This window comes from Indicator indicator, chromosome 19 (assembly GCF_027791375.1).
Source record: "Indicator indicator isolate 239-I01 chromosome 19, UM_Iind_1.1, whole genome shotgun sequence".
Classification (NCBI taxonomy): domain Eukaryota; kingdom Metazoa; phylum Chordata; class Aves; order Piciformes; family Indicatoridae; genus Indicator; species Indicator indicator.
This window is the reverse complement of record NC_072028.1, coordinates 18,327,519-18,347,340: the sequence shown is the minus strand read 5'-3', so window position 1 is coordinate 18,347,340 and position 19,822 is coordinate 18,327,519. Positions and strand designations below refer to the sequence as shown.

General features: G+C 43.2%; 1 protein-coding gene across 8 annotated transcripts in view; it reads left to right on the top strand.

Moving 5' to 3' along the window:
- Positions 1-2,585: 2,585 nt before the first annotated feature.
- The window catches only part of SLC12A4 (solute carrier family 12 member 4), a 48,191-nt gene continuing 30,954 nt past the window's right edge, over positions 2,586-19,822 (top strand). For 3 of the 8 annotated variants that reach the window (XR_008489286.1, XM_054389782.1, XM_054389783.1), the window contains exon 1: positions 2,586-2,742. Coding sequence is in view for 7 of the 8 variants with exons in the window: in XM_054389782.1 (XP_054245757.1) it covers positions 2,601-2,742 (142 nt within the window). In the remaining variant the exon portion in view is untranslated. Of the gene's footprint in view, positions 2,743-6,043; positions 6,054-10,129; positions 10,133-18,010; positions 18,304-19,822 lie in introns of those variants that run through there. The other 5 variants (XM_054389784.1, XM_054389785.1, XM_054389788.1 and 2 more) reach the window with 4 other exon arrangements.

Genomic DNA, 19,822 nt, shown 5'->3' with positions numbered 1-19,822 from the left:
ATTCTAGCTTACTAGGTCAAATGTATTATGAACACTAATGAAACATAATTCAACCAAAGACTGATAAACAGGAAATGCTGCTTTTTGGCCAATTGTTCTACTTTGGGAAAAAAATATTGTTGCAGATAAGACAGTGGACTAAGTGGTACACCACTGTCAGAACCAGTGCTTCTAAAATCAGCAGGAATGCTTTCTAGATGATCAGAATTGGCCCAACCTTGCCTACAGACATTGCTCGTAAAACTTCACAGACCTCAGTGGGACTGTAGTTACAAATGGGCTCATCTTAGTGTTACCGAGGGAAAAAAAATAATAAACTCATCCCAGGTCTTCAAGACACCATGAGTTTTGAACTGAGAAAAATGTGGGGGTTTTTATCTCCTCCCAGACTGATGAAGCTGTTACTGAGATACATGACTGGGTGAAGATCATTGTTGTTCTCCTTAACAAAGAGACAAAACTAAAACGTAGGCTGTACAAAAACACAGGAGTCTTAGAAGTCTTTCCACCTGATCAATACTAAGAAGTGTAATTGCACTGGCTTTCCCCAGAGGTGGTCTACCAACAAGTTTCTGTTAAGTAAACTTGAGAGACCTGTACCCCCTTGGCAGCAGCCACTCCACAGCATGGATTCTTCTTATTTCAAACCCCAACTAATTAAAACTAACATATTACTCAGTTCTCATGAACAAAGCATTCTCCCTCTTGTCTTTCTTGTGCTCACAGCACATTCTTTTCTTCAGGTGACCTGGGGTGTGCTTTGTCAAAAGACACAGGACAAATTCAGAAAGCTTGGGATACGATTCTTCGGAGCACAGGAAATGTGTAGTCTTACCCTCTCCCTCTGCTCTAAGCTTTGTATCCTCCTACAGACTCCTGTGCAATCCAAGGACAAAGCATCAGTACTGGATGAATTGTCACTGTACACAGATTTTAGTCAAAAGTCTACTGAACTAGTTGGAATTAATATTCGATGGGAAGATCCACAAACTGTCCTCTAGAGTTTTTTTCCTGATTATTACATAAAGCATTAAAAAGAGATCATTTTACTTTTAAGGATAGCTTTCAAACACATAAATAGCATTATCAACGATTAATTCATGCTGAAACTCCACGTGAAGGCTACCGCATATAAAATGAACGGCAAGATAGCCATGGCTGGCACCAGCTTCTTCTAATGTAAAAGCAAAATTGATTTTTGCTCGCTCGAGAACAAGACGTTAAGGCAGGCATGCTCAAGGCTTTATGGACTCTACCGCCACCGAGGTGTCCGCCCTACCGCTGGGAGGGGTGGCACACCCCACTGCCCCCATTAACGGGACAAAACAATGGTGCAACGCCGGCTCCCAGGCCCCAGCCTGAACAGTAGGGCCACAGTTCATCTGCCCTGGCAGTCTGCTGCCTTAGCAACTGTCTGCTTTGCATATAACTAGAAATACCCTCGGCTCCAGCTAGCATGTAGATTTCCCCACAGCCGTGTTTCACCCCCACGCCTCGGCGCAGCACGTTCCCCGGGGCTCGCTCCTTGTTTCACAGGGTTGATGCAGACGGCGGAGGCGGGGGATGCAAGCGCAAGAGAACCAGCGCGCTGCCACCGCAAGCACAGGAAGCGGTGACAGCTGCCGCAGCTGAAGTTAACGATAACTTGCACAAAAATAGACCCGCTCCGCGTGGCTGTGCACCGCTCATCAGGTTGGTGTTGATTAGAAGCCTGGGATTTGGCAGGGCTACGAGTCGTCAAGAGTTTTTAATTGGCGCGTCCTGCTCCTTCCCAGCCCCGCAGCTATCTGGAGGCTCTGCCAGCTTACCGCTCGCTGATATGCTCCCCACACAGCTCTCTCCAGGCTTCTACGACCACCCCGCCTCTCCCAGGAAGCGCGGAGGATGCACAAACACCATTCCTTTCCCCCCCTTCCCTCGGCAGATCTGCCACATGGCCCGATGGTCCCTCCTCGAACTGCCCTGCCCGTCGACCCCGCAGCCACCCCCCCAGGCTTGGGTGCGGTGCGCCCACGCCCTCCTCACATCGCTTTAGCTCAGCAAATGGTGGCGGCGGGAGAGGGGGTCGAAGGCGGCTCGGGGCAACGGCAGAGGGAAATTTGCTTCCCAAGGCAGCCGAGCAGCGCCGGCGAGGGAGGGCCGCGGGTGGAGGTCGCGGAGGGGGCCCGCCCTTCCCCGCCCCGCTCTGCTCCCCTCCCAGTGCGCCGCGGCTGCTACCGCCGCCCCCGGGCCCGGCTCCTGTCATGATGACTGCGGGAAAAAGGCTCCCCCTTCCCCGCGCCGCCTCGCCGCCTGCGGCCCCTCCTCCGCGTTCCTGCTGCTGATCGCGCCCGCCCGGTGGAGAGACACCCCTCCCTCCCCTGCACCCGGTCCTCGCTGCGGGGCGGCTCCGGTCCCGGCCTGCCCGCCCGTTGGCCACGGGGGCGGCAGCCGCCGCGCCGCCTCACCGCCCCGGCGCTCGGAGGGGAATGGGTGGAGTTGAGGAGCGCGGTTTCCTGAGAGGAAGTGACCGCACGGGGCAGGAATGCGCCGCCGGCTCCGCGCCGCGTCCCGCCTGCCTCGCTGCGGTGCCGCGGGGAGCCCTCGCCGCCCCGCCAGCCATGCCGCACTTCACTGTGGTGCCGGTGGAGGACAAGCACCGCGCCGAGTATGACAGCGTAGAAGGGCTCAGCTGGGTGGACTACCGGGAGCCAGCAGCGGCGCCTGTCGCTGGTGACTCTTACGACACAGTCAGCTCCGACGGTGAGCGGACGCGGCAGGGGCGGGGGGGAACGGCGGTGCTGGCCGCTCCCGGGGGGATCCGGGACGAGCCTGGCTTCCCCGCTCCGCTTCGCTACTGCCGCCGGCGCAGACAAAGGCAGGGGCGCCGGTAGCGGCCCTCTAGGGCGGCGGGGAGCAGCGCGCCCGGAGGAGGAGCCCCCGCGAGATCCGCCGGGGCCGGCGGCGGCTCAGCAGTTGCTGGTGCCGGGACGCGCCACCATGGTGAGGCCCACGGGGGTCTCGGTCGCCGAATGAATGCTACCAGATGAATGCTGTGGGGGACTGTCATCCCCAGCGGCCCGGGCCGCGGTGGCTCCCGTGGGATGCGGGTGGACGGGGTGTCCTCCGGAGTCGGGGACAGCCTCCGCTTCGCAATCACTTGTTGATAGCCCGGGGGTGCAGCGACGTGCGGGGCCGGCTCGAGGAACGGGCCTTATCACTGCTCCCACAAACTGCAGCCTCCAAGAGGCGATAAGAGTATGTGGCGATGCCCTCAAATATTTTCAGTGCTGCACTGCCAAAATAAAGGAGTGGGAGAGGATTCAGTTAAAGTAGCCGAATTTTAGTGCTCTGCTTTTCTTGCTTATGTCATCTTAAAAAAACTCACCTGCCCAGCAAGGTCTCTCTCCCTCAAACCGGGCCTTGAGATACTACAACATGTGTATTGTGTCTGAGTGGCTTTTACAGCTGCCCGGGGAGACAGAGCTGTTAGTGCTTAATTTATTCCAGTTACAGAACAGGATCACGTAAATTGGAGGGGATTTTGGGTGGTGAGAGGTACATTCTTTTATCAGGCACCTAGTTGCTCTGCTCAGCCCATCTTTGTGTTTTGATGTGGCTTTTGGGTATAAATCAATTAAAAATCAGTTAAAAACCAGTGTTTCTAGTGATAAAATGAAGGAGACAGATTCAGAGTAGAGTAGTTCTGGTAAAAGATTGTTGTAGCTGTTTGTGAGATCTCTTCCTGTTTTCTGCCTTGGTTATATTTAGTACTGTAAACTTTAGGAAGAGGATCTTCCCATGGGCTCCGTGCATCTGACTTGCCCTCTGTGAATCATGTGTGATTCTAGGCAACAAAAGGAAAATCAGTCAACACCTGACCTATTCTTCCTCACCTTTGCAATCAGAGGTTTTGGAATACAAATGTTACTGGATGTACAATAATCCTTGAAGGGAGCTGGCACTGCTCAGGCCAATGCTTAAGGAAGAGAATAGCGTAATTCTGGGGAGCGATACTCAACTGTCATGAGATCGAAGTCCAGTGCCTGCCTTGTCACCTTACTCGGTCCTCTGAATCTGCTTCAGTCTTCAACATGTACCATTCTTTCATTAAATTTTATTTATTTTTCCTTTAGTTCCACAGTTTTCAAAGGAATTTTACATAATATGCAAAGTAACTTATGTAGGCCTCGTGTCCATTACAATTATTTCCAGATCTAGTGTGGGCATTTTGGAATGATGAAAGGTAGGTGCTTTTCTCAACATGTCTGTTACTGCAGACAATTTGGGACTCCAGCCCTAACGGCTGTGCGGGGCCTTGATTTTGTTTTGTACAGGCAGTCTGTTTTACTGTGGGGTTAGTTAACATAGAGCTCATATGTGTGAAAGTGACACGTGTTTTTCACCCATCTCAGCAGGTTGAGGTGGAGTACTTACTCCACTAGCTAGCTTTGTCCATGGGTTGGTATGTGTGATTTGGAGAAGCTACTGCTGCGGTGGATCTTTACTCAGGTCGATCAAACTGACTGTGCTTTGGATATGAGTCTACCTGTAGGATGTGTCCAAAAAATACACTTCAACGTACTCACCTCCCTGTCACAGCCTATCAGTAGCTGGCAAGCTGTGGCTGTTCTGACTGCAGCACAGAGCCATGCTGCTAGAAGTTAGCTAAGACTATTGTAAAACTGATAAATATCTACTAACATAGCTATTAATATACAGTATTTAGTTCTGTTTCTGTTTGAGGTATAACTGCCCTCTATTTTTTAATTTACTTTCAAAGTAATTAAGTGTTGTTTCATATCCCAAGGGTGTACATATAAAGATAAGCTGTCTTGGCTACCTGTCCTGAAAAGCGTGTACTTCCTCAGTAGCCTTTTCTGCCAGTTCTGGGATTTCTTGGGGTTATGGTTTTGTACAGGGGAATCTGAACTGTCTTGTGTTACTCCTTTGGGTTTTGGTGCTTCTTTCCATGTTGCATACAGAGACTGTAGCCTCTCATACTGGAGGAGTGTTGATAATACATCATGGTAGAGATTGAAGCTCTTGTTGAAGACTGAGGATTTCATATTTCACAGCTGATTAGTACTGCCTGGGAGGCAAGAGAGTGACCCTCCAGAGCCTTCTGTGCATCTCAGTACAGGGTTCTTGGAGGGATCTGTTGGTGTTGGTGACACTCCTGATTCCAGATGAGGCACAGTACCAGAATTTTGGGTTATGGCCCTATCAAAGTGCATATGATCCATGTTAGCACTGCGCAGAGCTGTCTGAACCATGTCGGTTTTCCAGACCTCCCATGCCATCCAAGTAGTGCCACTGTAGTCAGTATAAGGAATTGGCTGGAGTTGTTCTGGAGAATCTTTTCCTGGGAAGATTTTATCAGCTTGCCATTCAGAACCTTATTTAAAGACTTCTTCAGACTGCTCAATTTGATCAGAGATGGGTTACAGTGACTCAGTAATGGCATGGCCCTGCATGCCTATGGTCTGTCATGGTCATATAGCCATTTGTAGCAGCTCTGACACTGAGTAAAGCAGTGGCTTCATTGTCAAGTATTCCTTGCACAATCTGTTAGGCTGTTGCTTATAATTCTGACAGATTCTTAATTCACTGTAACCTTTTCACTCCAACCTTTATTTGTCGTAGCCTCAGTTTTGAGTGTTTTTTTCTGCATTTTGCTTTATTTGGGACATCAAGTGATATCTTGTCATCTAAACACTGCGGATGTGGAGCCATTCTGCAGAGACTTTATCTGTCAGCCATTTCCATCAGAAGACATTAGTCAGTGTGCAATAACTTAGCCTTCCCAGATAGCTCCAGTGCTTGCTTGTGAACAAAATCAGTCTTTATTTGCTAAGCAGGTTCCACCGAATTGCCACTGCTCGTAATAGATTTTGACATCTTCCATTTAGAAAAAGAAGTACAAAGAATTATCTTGTGATCCTGTGATAAACTTGTGAGTCTTGCTTTATGGATGGGCAGGGATGAGAAATGTGAATTTGGCATCTCATTGGTCTTTGAAATAATGCCAGCATGTTAGGTTCGGTACACAGGGTAAGAAGAGGGGCCTGACAGTGTGACAGTGGGGCCTTGAAAACTGTTTAAAAAACCAAATAAGCTTTGCTGTAATAGGACTCTCAGCTCCACAGTCATTGTGCACCCTCTTAACCAAAGTACAGCAACGTCATGTGCCCTGTGGGAAGTTATTTATCTTCCTGTGACTTTTGTTGGTGAAAACGAGACACTAATCAGCTTGGTGTCACTAACCAGCTTTGGTCAGCTGCCACCTTTGGTTTTTGCCAATGAATTACTCTGCTTATGTTCCAGTTATCACATGGCTTCTTTTGAGCCCAGAGTTGCTGTAACCAGACTTGAGACCTTTTCTTCATCTTTACAGTCTGCATCAGTATGTACAGTGTCCTTGTGCAGCTGCAGATTATGCTGATCATCTGCAAGAAGCTATTTTTGAGAAGACAGATGAAGAAAATTCAGTGCCCTTTTAAACTTGCTGCTTCACTGCTTTTTAGTATGTGGTAACTTACTAGTCTTTTTAATGTCTTTTGCAAGACTTGAAATAAAGCTCACATAAAATATATCTGAAGATACTTTCAATGGGGATACATAAATCATTCAAAAATTCTTTCTCAAAGTGCTTAATTCATATGTGTAGGTGTTTTGGCAAAGTCCAGAGATAAGATAAAATTAGTCCTATAACGATTTGGATGCTACAGCTAAAGAGGAGTGACAGATACATGTGTCCAAATATATTTTAGGTTATCTTAGATTCAGGAACTTCTGTTAGAAGCAGGGTTGGTAAACGGTGCTGTTACAGTATTCATAGCAGGATATTTTTGCAGAACTTCTGTAGCATGAGCGCCTTCAGCATTTTTCATATCGCCTCAGAACTGCAGAAGAATCATGGTGGAAGGAGCTTGGGGAGGAGTTGAGACAGAAGCTCTGAACTCTGTGGGAGGAAGGAAGGTAATCTGAGAGTAGAAATACACTGATGTCAGTGAATTGTCTCTTCTGGTGATTTGTAAATGATATGAAGACTGCATCTCCTTCAGTTTAGGTACATTTTGATAAAAAAGTTGGGCTTGTTTTCCTGTTTTGCTAAGCAGCTGTTTTCCATCTGTAAAGTTGAGTAGGTAAATTTGGAGATACTAAAGGTGTCCTGTCAGTGCTACATAAGTCAGTATTTGTTCCTATTCTATCAATACTTGCCAGATACACAGCAGTGGTTATAATTTGAAATCTAGATCCTGAAAAGGGTCTTAGCAGCAAGATGATCATTGTGAAGTTATTTTTTTCCTGTTTGTGCAGTTGGTATTTAGCAGGGCACTGATAACAAGTGCAAACTCCAGAATTGTTTTAATACAGGTGCATGGGTAAGTGGACTGTTGCTTCAGATAAGGAAAGATAAGAGTGAGGTATGTAAAAAACGAGAGTGGAGAAGTCTTTGTGACGTATTTATCTGTCCATAACACTTGAGCAGGTGAAAGAGGTGATACTTTCTTTGTAGCCTGTCAGCAAAGGAATTTCCTCAAGCTCATTTTAGTGGAATCCCTGGTAGACACCTCTGGTTTCTTTTAGCAGCAGGCAGTTTTGTAAGGTTTAATTAATCCATAAAAATGCTTCTCTAGGAAAAGGAAAAAGTTTATGTTGCTGCATAAACTGTTACTTTTGGTAAGCATGTCTTACATGTGCAGTGATTTAGAGCTGGAGAGGCTGCAGCTGTCGGGTACCAAAGGGAGCTTAGTGCTGACTGCTGTGGCCAGGAGACTAGGTTAAATATAGAAAAATATGGGCCTTTTTGTGGGTTCTCTGGTATTTCAGTTATTTGGAAGTGCTCTGGAAGAATCTTCATGATATATCCAAGTTATTTGAAAGCAGCTCCTGTAGCAGTGTGTGTCTCTGTATGGTGCAAGAAATGAAGACCATAACAATTTTCTTGTTGGTCTTCTGTAGCTGCTATTTTTTGTGTTTTGGAGGACACCTTTATTAGAAGACTAAGCAATTACACATGAAAAGACATGGATTTTCTGTTTAATTCTGCTTGTAAATGCCTGCTTCTTTGGACTTGCTAGGTGCCCATTTCCAGCTTGAGTTGAGACTAAGTTTGTGGAATTTTTTTTTATTTGCTGAGGCTATATGTTTAATTAAATCTCTTCACTTTTCTGAAGAAATTCAAATAAATTTTGGTGTTTCTTATGGAAAAAAAATGCACCATTGTAAGATATAGTCTAATGCCTGCTGGAACTGCATTTTAGGAACATTTCCATTGTCTTCACCAACCTTTGAATCAGAAATGTTGAATCTCTTCATTGTACTAAGCTGATTTTTAGTTTCCCAGATAAGAAAGTATCAGTATTTTTTTTGTTGTTTGATTTAGTAGAATCTCTTTATTACTAGTTTTCAGTAGGCATCTGTGTGAATGATGCCCTTGGCAATGAGTAGTACTGTTCCTGTTCTTTCAGTTGAGCTGCTTTGGACGATTTATTTCAGTATACTTGGATTTTGTCGTGCATGGAGAACTGTGCATCTTTCACAGGGGCTGCTGCAGTGAATGCTGAGCAAACAGTATCTGTTTTTTAAGCTATCAAGATAATCATAGAATCATAGAATAGAATCAAGAAGGCTGGAAGAGACCTCAAAGATCATCGAGTCCAACCTGTCACCCTAAACCTCATGACTATCTAAACCATGGCACCAAGTGCCACGTCCAATCCCCTCTTGAACACCTCCAGGGATGGTGACTCCACCACCTCCCTGGGCAGCACATTCCAATGGCCAACCACTCTCTCTGTGAAGAACTTTCTCCTCACCTCCAGCCTAAACCTCCCCTGGCTCAGCTTGAGACTGTGTCCTCTTGTTCTGGTGCTGGTTGCCTGGGAGAAGAGACCAAACCCCTCCTGGCTACAACCTCCCTTCAGGTAGTTGTAGACAGCAATGAGGTCTCCCCTGAGCCTCCTCTTCTCCAGGCTAAACAGTCCCAGCTCCCTCAGCCTCTCCTCATAGGGCTTGTGCTCAAGGCCTCTCCCCAGCCTCATTGCCCTTCTCTGGACATGCTCCAGCAATTCCACATCTTTCCTAAACTGAGGGGCCCAGAACTGGACACAGTACTCAAGGTGTGGCCTAACCAGTGCTGTGTACAGGGGTACAATGACCTCCCTGCTCCTGCTGGCCACACTATTCCTGATGCAGGCCAGGATGCCATTGGCTCTCTTGGCCACCTGGGCACACTGCTGGCTCATGTTCAGGCGGCTGTCAACCAGTACCCCCAGGTCCCTGGAAATGCCATACACAAAAAAATGTTAGTCTAAAAGCAAAATCAAATACTTGACATAAATGTAGTATGTTATGCCTTTAAATACAGAAAGTCCACGTGGCCAGGAAAAATACAGCTCTTAAAATGCATGTAGGGTAAACTTCTCTGGATCTTGAATATGATCTATCATAGCATTTCATATGCTGTAATGTGGTACAGCTCCCCTTTCTTCAGCCATCCTCTCCACACCTATGCAGAGGTTTGTAGGCTGCCCGCTGCCTATATGACCAAAGTGACGCCTATTTTAAACATTTGTTTCCTGAGTTTCTGTCACTTCTGAGCCATAAAAGAAGTTATTGGAGTAAAAGGAGTAGCATTTTTTGCCTGATAGATCGTATAATAGGGCTTTAGATTTTTGTGGTAGGTATTAGGTTTGGCCTGCAAAAGAAGGCGGTTTACTTTCCAGCTGCCTTAATTCATGTCTGAGCAGCAGGGGTACATGTTAGGACAGTTATGGAAATGTTTCAGGTTTTTTTTCCCCTCCAAATTTGTGTTGCTGTTCAAGGCACTTGGTGGAATTTTTTCTGAATCATCTTTTGGTCTTCATTGTGCTCTGTAGGACAGAGAGGTGGGGTTGGATGTGCAGGATCAAGTGCTAATTGCCCCAGAGGAGCTTTGACTTGGTTAGCTTATGGATGAATGGGGAAGGTTGGTAACTTGGCAGTTTTGCCAAGCTGGCTGTGCTTTGCTGACTGGAGGCGTCCTCAGACTTGCTGGAAATGTAGATGAAATGGCATTTTGTTGAGCAGAAGATGAGAGGCAGGCTGTGCTGGACAGCTTGGGGAAGGGGTAAGAAAAAAGATTACTGGTACTAGGGAGGAGATGGTCATCATCCCACCTTTGTATTGGTGATCACAGTGCTCTGACAGGAATCGGGGAAACTTGTTTGCTTAGGGCATGGCCTGGCAGCATTTCCAAAGGTATTTGGATTCTGGGTTTGCCAGTGTTCCCTGGAAGTTAGCCCCACAGGTCCATCCCTTTGAATCCAGAATGCTTCGTTTGGCCCCTTATCCCTGCTCCACCCAAGTGACCTACATTGTCTCTTTCATTGATTGACACGAGATCTGTAATATAATTATGATGCAATCCATTGATTACTTCGAAAATGAGAATCGGAGCTGATGTTGGAGGCTGCCTTGCTGGAAACCCTGACAGGGATTGTATAACAGGATCCTGGGAGAGAGGAGGTGACTCGGTGTGTAGGGCAGAGACACTCTCTGCTCTGTATAGGTTCAAGCTAATTATGCCAGAACAAAACTGTGTGTGTTTTTTTTTTTTCTACATTCTAATTACCAACCTTCATTTTCATCTCCTATCAGTAGCCAGCAATTTCTTGTGTTTATCTGAGGGGTTTAGAGTATTGCTCAGCCACTACAGTTACCTACTTACTGTGATGCAGGTTAGACTGTTCATACTTTGGCCTTTCACTTTCATGTCAATGGGAAAAAAGGACTTTTATGGTGTGCTATTAGAAGTGCCCATTTGCTGAGTTAGAGTAGTTCTTCAGGAGGGCAAACTTGTTGAGGCTTGCTCTTGGCATACTTGAAATTGCTGATTGATGCAGTAAAACAATTTTTATGCCCTGAAGTATGATTGTTTTTCATAAAATTATCTATAGCGCTGCTGCTGCTTTGTGTTATGCTCCTGTCTGTACTTGCAAGCTGAGCAGCCCTGGGTTTAGTTGCTGTGTACAAAGTCCACTTCTGGATTTCCATGTAGGAGGTCAGATCTCAGTCAGGACTTTTGAGTGATTCAAGAAGACGGTGTAACTGCTGCTGCCTCTGATGGAGGACAGCACATGATTGTTTCTCTTCTTCCTCCTACTTTTGCATTCAGGAGCTTTTCTTTCATGATCCACTTCTAAACAATAACTGATACCACTCTTACTAGTAATTGCTATAGGATATATTTGTACCCAGACCTGATGCAAATGACAAAGGCAGAAGTTCTTTAATAGTTTTGCAGGTCTAGTTTAAGAACCCTATTGCTCCCGAATCTTTTCAGCTTTCTTCTGCTAAGGTTTTTACTTTCCAGTCTCTGATTATACAATGTGAAGTGTTTAGCAGCAGTATGCTTGTCTGTCTCCCCACCAACAGGATCCTTTACTTCCCTTGATTGATATTTGTGTTCTGCACCATGTACTGGGCCTTGATTTCCAGGGCACAGCTGGTTTTAGAGCATCACAAGCCGAGCCTTGCCAACCTTATCCAAATTCTATTTCCACATGCACGTAAGTTATATCTTGGTTATTTTGCCTAAACCAGACACAAGCCATTCACTTCTGATGTGGAAGTTTGTTCCAGAGAATGTGGTGACAATGTCAGGGATAAATTTCATAGACATTGCAGCCAAACATGAAGGGAGGTATAGTTGAGCAGTGTTTGGTAAATCCCAATACTATGTAACTAGACAGTGGGTTGATTGTCTGCTTTGTATTAAGGTGTCTTCTAACATACATGGCAGGGAGCTTTAGAGCTGTTACTCATGGCAACACATGGAGAATAATTTAATTGCAGTATTTTGCATTTGCCCTGTTAGGAAATTGTATTCTGGGCTTTGTCATAGAAGTATGTGTTTAGCAGGAGTAAACTCACCCTTATAGGACCCTGAGTTTCTTTGGACTTAGATTCTTTTGCATTGATTTAATTCCTGACTGCTGGAGCAGAGGACAAGTGATCTAACATTGAAGAGTTTCTGTAAGAAAACACGCTGTACTCATTTTGCTCTGATGAACTTTTTGTAAAGTGATGATAAAAGCCACTGTGTCTTGATCTGTGCTGCACAGTGTGAAATATTTTGTGCTAATTTGGAAGACCACATGAGCTCTTTATGAATGTGTGTTTGAATATAAATGTATTTTACAAGTACTGTGGTTTGTTGTTTGTCGTGTGCAGTGTCAGAGCGCTCTCCACCCTCTAAAGTGTTCAGTGGGATGGAATGACTTCCTTTACTTGGAGAAGTTTCATGCTGACTTGTACTTTCTTTAAGTGTTATGACCCGAGTTACAGTGAGTTTTGGCTGTTCGTAGCACTTCACACTGAAAGGTCAGCTCTTCATCCTTGGAACGTATACAAGCTTAGGTGGTTTGTTTTGTTTTGTTTTGTTTTGTTTTTTGTCTTTTTTCCTGTAGTTAAAATCTGTTACTTTGTTTTCACATGGAACAAAGTAATTCTCAAATGTAAGAAATACCTGATATTCAACACTTTCCATGTGAAATAAGTAAAAACACTAATTCAGGGCTTCACAATAAGCAGGAACCAATCACAGATGGCTTCTTACTGTCTTCCAGCAATGGATAGTAGGTGGCTGTTAATGTATGTAATGCGGTGCCATTTTCAAACTAATTAAATCTCCTTTTTCTGTTGTGTTCAGTATGTCTGGAGATATTTAGCATCTTGGCTCATTTTTCAATTTCTTCCTTGTAGGAAGTGTTTTGAGCTGGTGGCAGTGTTGACTTGGGGGTCACTGTTCACATCTGCTTCCTCTAACTCCCTGGTTTGTGCCTGTGTACAATTGTTTCTGTGGCACATGGGGAGCTGGAGAAGGGAGCAGCTGTGTCTGAAATTATGTTCTGTGTTGTGGGGTGGGGTTGTTGAGTATGGATTTTTTTTGTTGTTGTTTTTCCCCATCTTTCTTACTGCACAGCCATGAACAGAGAGAGAGCTGAATGCAATTCTCTGTATTTGCTTTTATGAGAGAAAGGTGAATTGGTTATTACTTGGAATCCGCATGCTGGTCTTGTAGATGTATATTGCTGTCTCAGAGAGGTGTGAACACTAGACAGCAAGGTAAGAGGCTTTTCCTGTGGCAGGGAGAATGCTAGAATACTACTCCCTGTGCTGTACCAGAGGTGCCTTCATGCATGCAAGGGACAGAGTTTCAGGGAGGATAGTCATGACAGATTATTTGGAGTCATTTCACATGAAAGAATCTCTGAGGTGGATTATAGTGAAGTACAAAGGTTGTTTTTACAGTGTTTTGTTTGGTTTTGGGTTTTTTCTTTTTTTTTTTTTCTTTCAGCTGGCAGTGACAGGTTGTATAATGAAAGCTCCTAAGTGATGTGAGTTCCTAAATCCGATTTCTCAAAAGTGCCTTGGCATCTTTAATTACATAGGCAGTCTTGGTGACTACACCTACTGTTTAACCTAGGTGAGTGCCAGTGTGGTGTGTGCTGGTATCCAGTGATTTCCTCATGAAGGAGCAGAAGGGAGTGAGTTCAGGTAATTATGAACTGCTTAGAATCATTAAGTTAGTATTTACTTAAGTATCTTATATAAACCTTCATGCTGATGCCTTTTTTTTTTTTTTTTGTAATCTTGCATATGATTTGTCCATTAATGGATGAACATATTAAAAAGTATTGAAGATGGAAAGAAATGCATCACTGTTGTCACTTGAAAGCTGAAATGCCTGGAGGGCTAACGTCACAGAGCTACACTTTTCATGGCATTAGCAGGTTTAAAACGCTGTCTGCATCCACACTAGGCACACAGCAGATTTGTGGCACACACTTTCCTGACAAAGTGTGCAAACAGAGGGTAAGGTGCTTCTTCAATATGGCTACGTCTGGATTTCACAAATAGCATTTTCAGCAAGAACCTGACACTTGAATATTTTCACACTGTTGAAAGGATTATAATGCCTGGATTATATCAGTGTTAGTTTAGCTTTCTGTAAGAAACCATTTTGCTTCCTGAAAGAGATCAGTCCCATTCAGCATTGTAGCCAGCAGTCAGTTTGTCAGAGGAGGTGGAAAAAAGTTCTTTTAGGAATACAGTGTCATTAAACTTGTCCAATCCTCAAGACTTCACAGAGAAGGCAATTACTAGAGCATGTGCTAAGAGCAGAAAGAAGAATAATGGTGAACCAAATTACTGGAAAGGGCAAAGAGCTATTGCTAAAGGGTAAGTACTTCTTGTTGGTGTTAATACCTGCAAAAGATTATAGTGTTCTGAAAATACCAGTGTATCTTCACTGGGAATGAGATCATCACGCTTTCTGAAACACAGGATAATTGACTTGCTAAATCCTTGGAGTTGTATACTGTCAGTCAACTTAATTGGTAAAGCTGTTCTCTAATCTAGTTCTGCAAAGTACAGTAGAAGTCTGGTAGTAACTCCATACCTGTTTATCTATGCATAAATCAGCATTCTCTGCTCAGTTGTACACTTAATTCTGGACTGTGCTATTGCATAGGGTGTTGTCTGGGAAAGCTTTGGCTCTTTCTTTTGTACAGAACAACAACAAATGCAGTCTCTAAAACTCACATTGTTTCAGAGTGAAACTAATGTATTATCAGCAATATAGCTTTTTAGTTTACTTTTTGGTAAAAATCTGCTTTGTTCATGTCACTTCTGTAGATACCAAAGCTGATTATAACTATATTCATGGTATCTGCAGTGTACCATGCAAAGATCTTTAACAAGTGCACCTTGACTTTTTGGGTAAAATTCAGTTACCTCAGAACTTTAATGACAGCATCAATTTAACAGTGAAGTAAATAATATTATGTACTAGTCTTAACATTGTGAATGAACATACTGTATTCTTAAAGCCATGAATGTCAGTAGTTTGGCTTTTAAGCTTCACTTTCTTGTTGTGAGTGTGTGTTTGAGTCTGGCATGTGAGAGTTGGGTGTCATCAGTGTAACTGATAGTACTGCCTAGAAGTTATGCAGATAGAGGTCTGTCCTTTTATTCTGTTATTTTTTCCCTCTTATACAGCCTTATTGGAGCACAGGTTGTTACCTAGTGCAACGGTGGCTGTTAATTTCATAAAATACTGGATCTGCCTGGGAATCAAGCTCGTGCTTTCTGCCACCTTCATTGAAAAAGATCTGGTAGCCCAAGGTCTTAGGTGGATTGGTACTAACTAGCAAAGACCGAGGAACTTGTTTAGGATTTTCTATTCTTCAGCAATACTCAGTTCTGCAAAACGTTACTGCTGTGGGGGAAAGCAAGTTTTATCTCAAGTGCTTGGGAAAGGAGTACCATTGTTACATCTGAAAAGTGCTTTCTCAAGAACTGTAAGAACTGTCTTTTTTTTTTTTTTGTAGAAGCAGGCCAAAACAACAAAGTATAATAAAAATGGACATGTACAGCATTTTTTGTATTAAAACTTTATCCTTCAGGCTGTAAACATGTCTTTAGAAGTAATCTTGGGACTAATAAAATGACCTGGTGATACAGTGAAGAAATATTCTACCTGGAAATTATTCCAGTTTGCAGCAATCCCATTGTTCCTCTAACTCTCCCCTGGCCCTCCATGGAATACCTGTCTTGGGTGTATTCATTTGCCTCTAGGTCTTGTGAGAACAGTAAATGCAGCAAACCTACTTTCTTTTTGTGGTCAAAAAATGAAACTGAATAGTGGCCTAATTACCAGTTGTGTCAAAATTTGCAGAACATTTCGACACATGAAAATCTGGAAAAACATAAATACAACAGAACTGACTTGCTCTCCAAAATGGGATAAATTTTGCGTGTCTTAAACTGTCTATAAATTAGGGATTTAAGTTAGCTCTGTTTAGACGTAATTTGTAGCATGCCAAGTTGCATGCACAGGAGAGGCACTGGGGGGGGGAAAATCAGCTAATTGAGCCATCTCTGAGTAAGACAAGAGCCTACATGATTAGTTGACTATAACTGCCTGCTGTTTAGATAGCTGAAATCAGGTTAAAGCAAGTCTGTACCAACTGCTTGGGTATCAACTCTCTTTTCTGATCTTAGCATATGAATATTTTTTTGTTTTTTAAATATTTTTAATTAAAAATAATTCTAAGCTTAAGTGTTTTCCACAAATGAAAATGGCTCAGTTTGTGTCTGCCACTGTCACAGGCTTTGTGGCCAGGGATGTCTGTAAAATAGTATGTGACTGACAGAAAAAGGGGTGCTAGCTGCTATGCACACTATTACAATTGTTTTGTACTGTGGTGTACACAAAGGAGTCTGTACATGCATAGTGCACTTAACAGTGCAATATTAGCTCTTACGCTGCTCCAGAAATTAAATTAAATTACATTGAAGGGAGGAGTGTTGGGCTGTCCTTTGAGATGGTTTTCTAGTAAATAACCTGCTGTTTGTCAGTAATAAAGAGGCAAATAAACCACCAAAGTTTCTTTTTTTTTGTCAGGGTTAAAGTTCTAATTCTGATTTGTACTGATTCTTCATAAATCTCCTTGGAGAAATGTAGCCCCTCCGTTAAGATTTAGCTGTCAAGATTCCAAGTAGGAAGGATTAGGGCAACTCTGCATGCCATCATCGCAGGTCATAGCCACATCTGGAGCTTTGTCCAGCTTTGCCCAGCAAAGCATGTCTGAGAGTCTGTGTTCTGCTTTAAATCCATAAGCATGGTGTATGTGTCTCTACCAACTTGCATTTAATTAGCTGAGATATCTGTCTGTAAAAGCAAAGTGGCAGAAACAAAGTTAGTAATCAAAGTTCAGCCCTCTTGGGAATACTTCTAATATTTTAAACCTTACTGCTGCTTACGTAGCACTACTGTATTTTTCACTTCTGTTATCTGCTGTCTAAATGAAAGCTAGTCAGACTATGACCATCTGTGCCTTCAGGGTCTCTTCTCATGTAGGTAGGGCCTCCATAAGAACAAGGTGAGCATCGCTCTACATTGGTCATGTCCAATGGAAATACCTGAAGTTGTTATAAGACATACGAGTTTCCCCTTATTTAACTGAATATAATGAAGTAGGGGTGTGGTGGTTTTCTTTAAGAGAGTTCAGAAACTGACAATAGAGGAGAATAAAACGTTGACAGGTTGAGTCATGCAACCTGCTCCTACCTACCACCTTCTCACAGGGCTGATGATTCTTTTAGTAGTCTGGCTGAGTAGACTTTATCACTGTAAAGCTCCTTGGTCTTTCTTAATGGTAGTCTCACTGTGCCTAATTGTTCATCTTTCATTTATCCTCACTAATCTGTCTTCTGTTTACTTTCATATATGTGTTTTGCCTGCAATTCTATCTAAATTCTGGGTTTCATCCCTCAGACCAAGGAAAATACAATGGCTTGTGCAGAAGACTTACACTCAACATGTTCAAGCAGTGAAATTGTCTCTCTGGCCTAATACCCTTCCAAAAGGAGAACAATAATGTAAACACTGTCCTCTGTGTGCTTAATCTTTTTCTTTTTCTGTTTTATTTTTGTTTTGTTGGTTTTGAAGTAAAGAAAACACAAACCTTCAAGAGAAGTACAAACCAGAACCAGTCAATAGAATATCTGCTACAGTTTTCCACGGTGTTTTATCTTGGCACTGAGATAAAAGTTTGGACATCCATTTACTGCTTTTATTCTGTCTCTTGGGCTTGTGTGCTTGTATGTGTGGGAGTATGCACATTTATGATTTTTAGGTTTTGTTCCATGAACCGTCTTTGATGTTTTATGGAACTCAGGTCATCCACACCATGCTGAACCTTGTTCTGCAGACCTGAGTCTGTACCTGAGCAAGGGAACATTAAAAACTCCAGGGAAATGTTTAGATAAGCTGTGTAGTTGTAGTGGTGGCTACAAATAGAATTATTTGGTTTGGAAGAGAACCGGTAGTGTTCAGAAATAAAATGCCTTACTTATTGAAAGATAATGAACAATGAGAAGCGATGAAGCAAATGAAGAGGAAATCTTAACCTACTTGGAATATAGTTTGCCTGACTTAAAAATTGCAATTCATTAGGGACTAAGGCAAATAAATTATTCTCTGTTGCAGAGTGTATAGCTCCCTCTTTAAGAAATGTTCCTTGCATAACAGTGTTGCATGATGAAATCTAACACCACATAGCTCCGGTCCAAGACCAAAGACTTGATTTCTAAGAATGAGGAAAACTGTACGCATGTCACAAGATGGGCCTTGCCCAGGAGACTTCATGCTTCAGAATGTAAACTGTCCTCATGTGAAGCTGGGGCAAGAATTCCCCGGAGTAGCTTTCCGAGGTCACCTCTGCTCTCCTCCAAAACTGATGGAGATAACAAGCTCTTCCCATGCAAGTAAGTCTCTTTGAAGCTGCTGGTATTGCTCATTGGCAGATTGAAGACCGCAGACACATTTTTATTGCAGTACATATTGCATAGTGTGCTGCAGTCTCTTCTGTTTTGTCAAAGCACATTTGTGATCCTTGCTGAGGAAACAGTCATCTGACATAGGTTTTACTTGTGAAACTGGAAAAAGAATGCAGAAAGAGAGTAAATAAGACAAATTCTGACATGTTGTGATTTTAGGACATGACCGAAAAGTAGAGGTTGCACTGAACGTGCAACTGTAGTGAAGGTGATTTTGATCGTCTTTTAATTATCTGTGCTTAACTTAGCCATGGAGAATTCTTCCTGAATCCACACAGATCTCTACAGCACACAGTTGTGCACATCTGTGAAGTTAAAATCAGATGTCATTGCGAAGAACATACACTCCTTTGCTTCCTGTTCAAGTGTACAGGGTTTGAGAGGGGGTTAGTGCAGCACTTTGTTGGCTTAGCAGAATCATAGAGTTTGGAGGTTCGCCTTGATTTTTGCATTTTCCCCAGCAATTCATGATCCTTAGGTACTTGGAGGATAGTGGAGCTAGTGCTGTGAATGTGATAAAAAGCCAGCTGCATTTCTCCATCATCTGAATTTTTTTGCATTGAGAGAAAAATATGCCCTAGTAATTAGAAGAACAGTATTCTATTTCCAGTCACTGGCTGTGATTTGTCTGTTGCAGTTTGCCTTGTTTGGGCTTCCTGTGTGCAGGAAGATGTTTAAAGTAAGCACATTAAGGAATCAAATTCAGTGGGAAAGTCAAATGGGGGAAGGTATTGGGTAATGCTTGAAAATACAGGGAGAGAGAGAGAGAGAAGCTGGAAGCTCTGAGAGAGAGCTTGTGAAGAGACTGATTGTGAAGAAATTACTGGAGGCAAAATGAAAATATTTCCAAAAAAATGCCAGTTAACTTGAAGATTCATCTGGAGTCACTGATCTTTGTCAGGCTCGGGCGGTATGAAGTAATCTTTCTTAACTGGGGATAGGCTATACCAGTGGTGGTAATGAGAGCCTTGGTATTTTGAAAGAGCAAACCAATTGTCATCATGTATAGAAATATGAGCTTGAGTGTATGAGTTACCTTGACAAGAGTCTGATTTTATACAGGGTGAGAGTTTCTGTAAGCATTGCAAATAAGGGAACGCCCATTATACTTTTTTGAGACACTGGTAAGCTTCATCTGTAAGGTAAGGTTCCTGATGGAAGAACAAGGAGAACTAAGACAGCAGAGAATTGATTTAAAAATCACTCAGTGTTTTGAAAAAGAACAGGAATCAGTTTGATTTTTTTTTTTTAAACATTTAATTACCAGAGCTAGTATTTAGGAAACGAGAAAGCAAAACTAGGTTACTCATGGTCTTGCTGTATTTGCTAAGTTTAATGATAAGATGATACTGCACAGACCAGTCTTGATCAATCAGGTAGCCAGTATTGCTGTGGACGTCACTATTATTTGTGTCCAATTTAATGAGTAAAACCTATATGTCAGGAA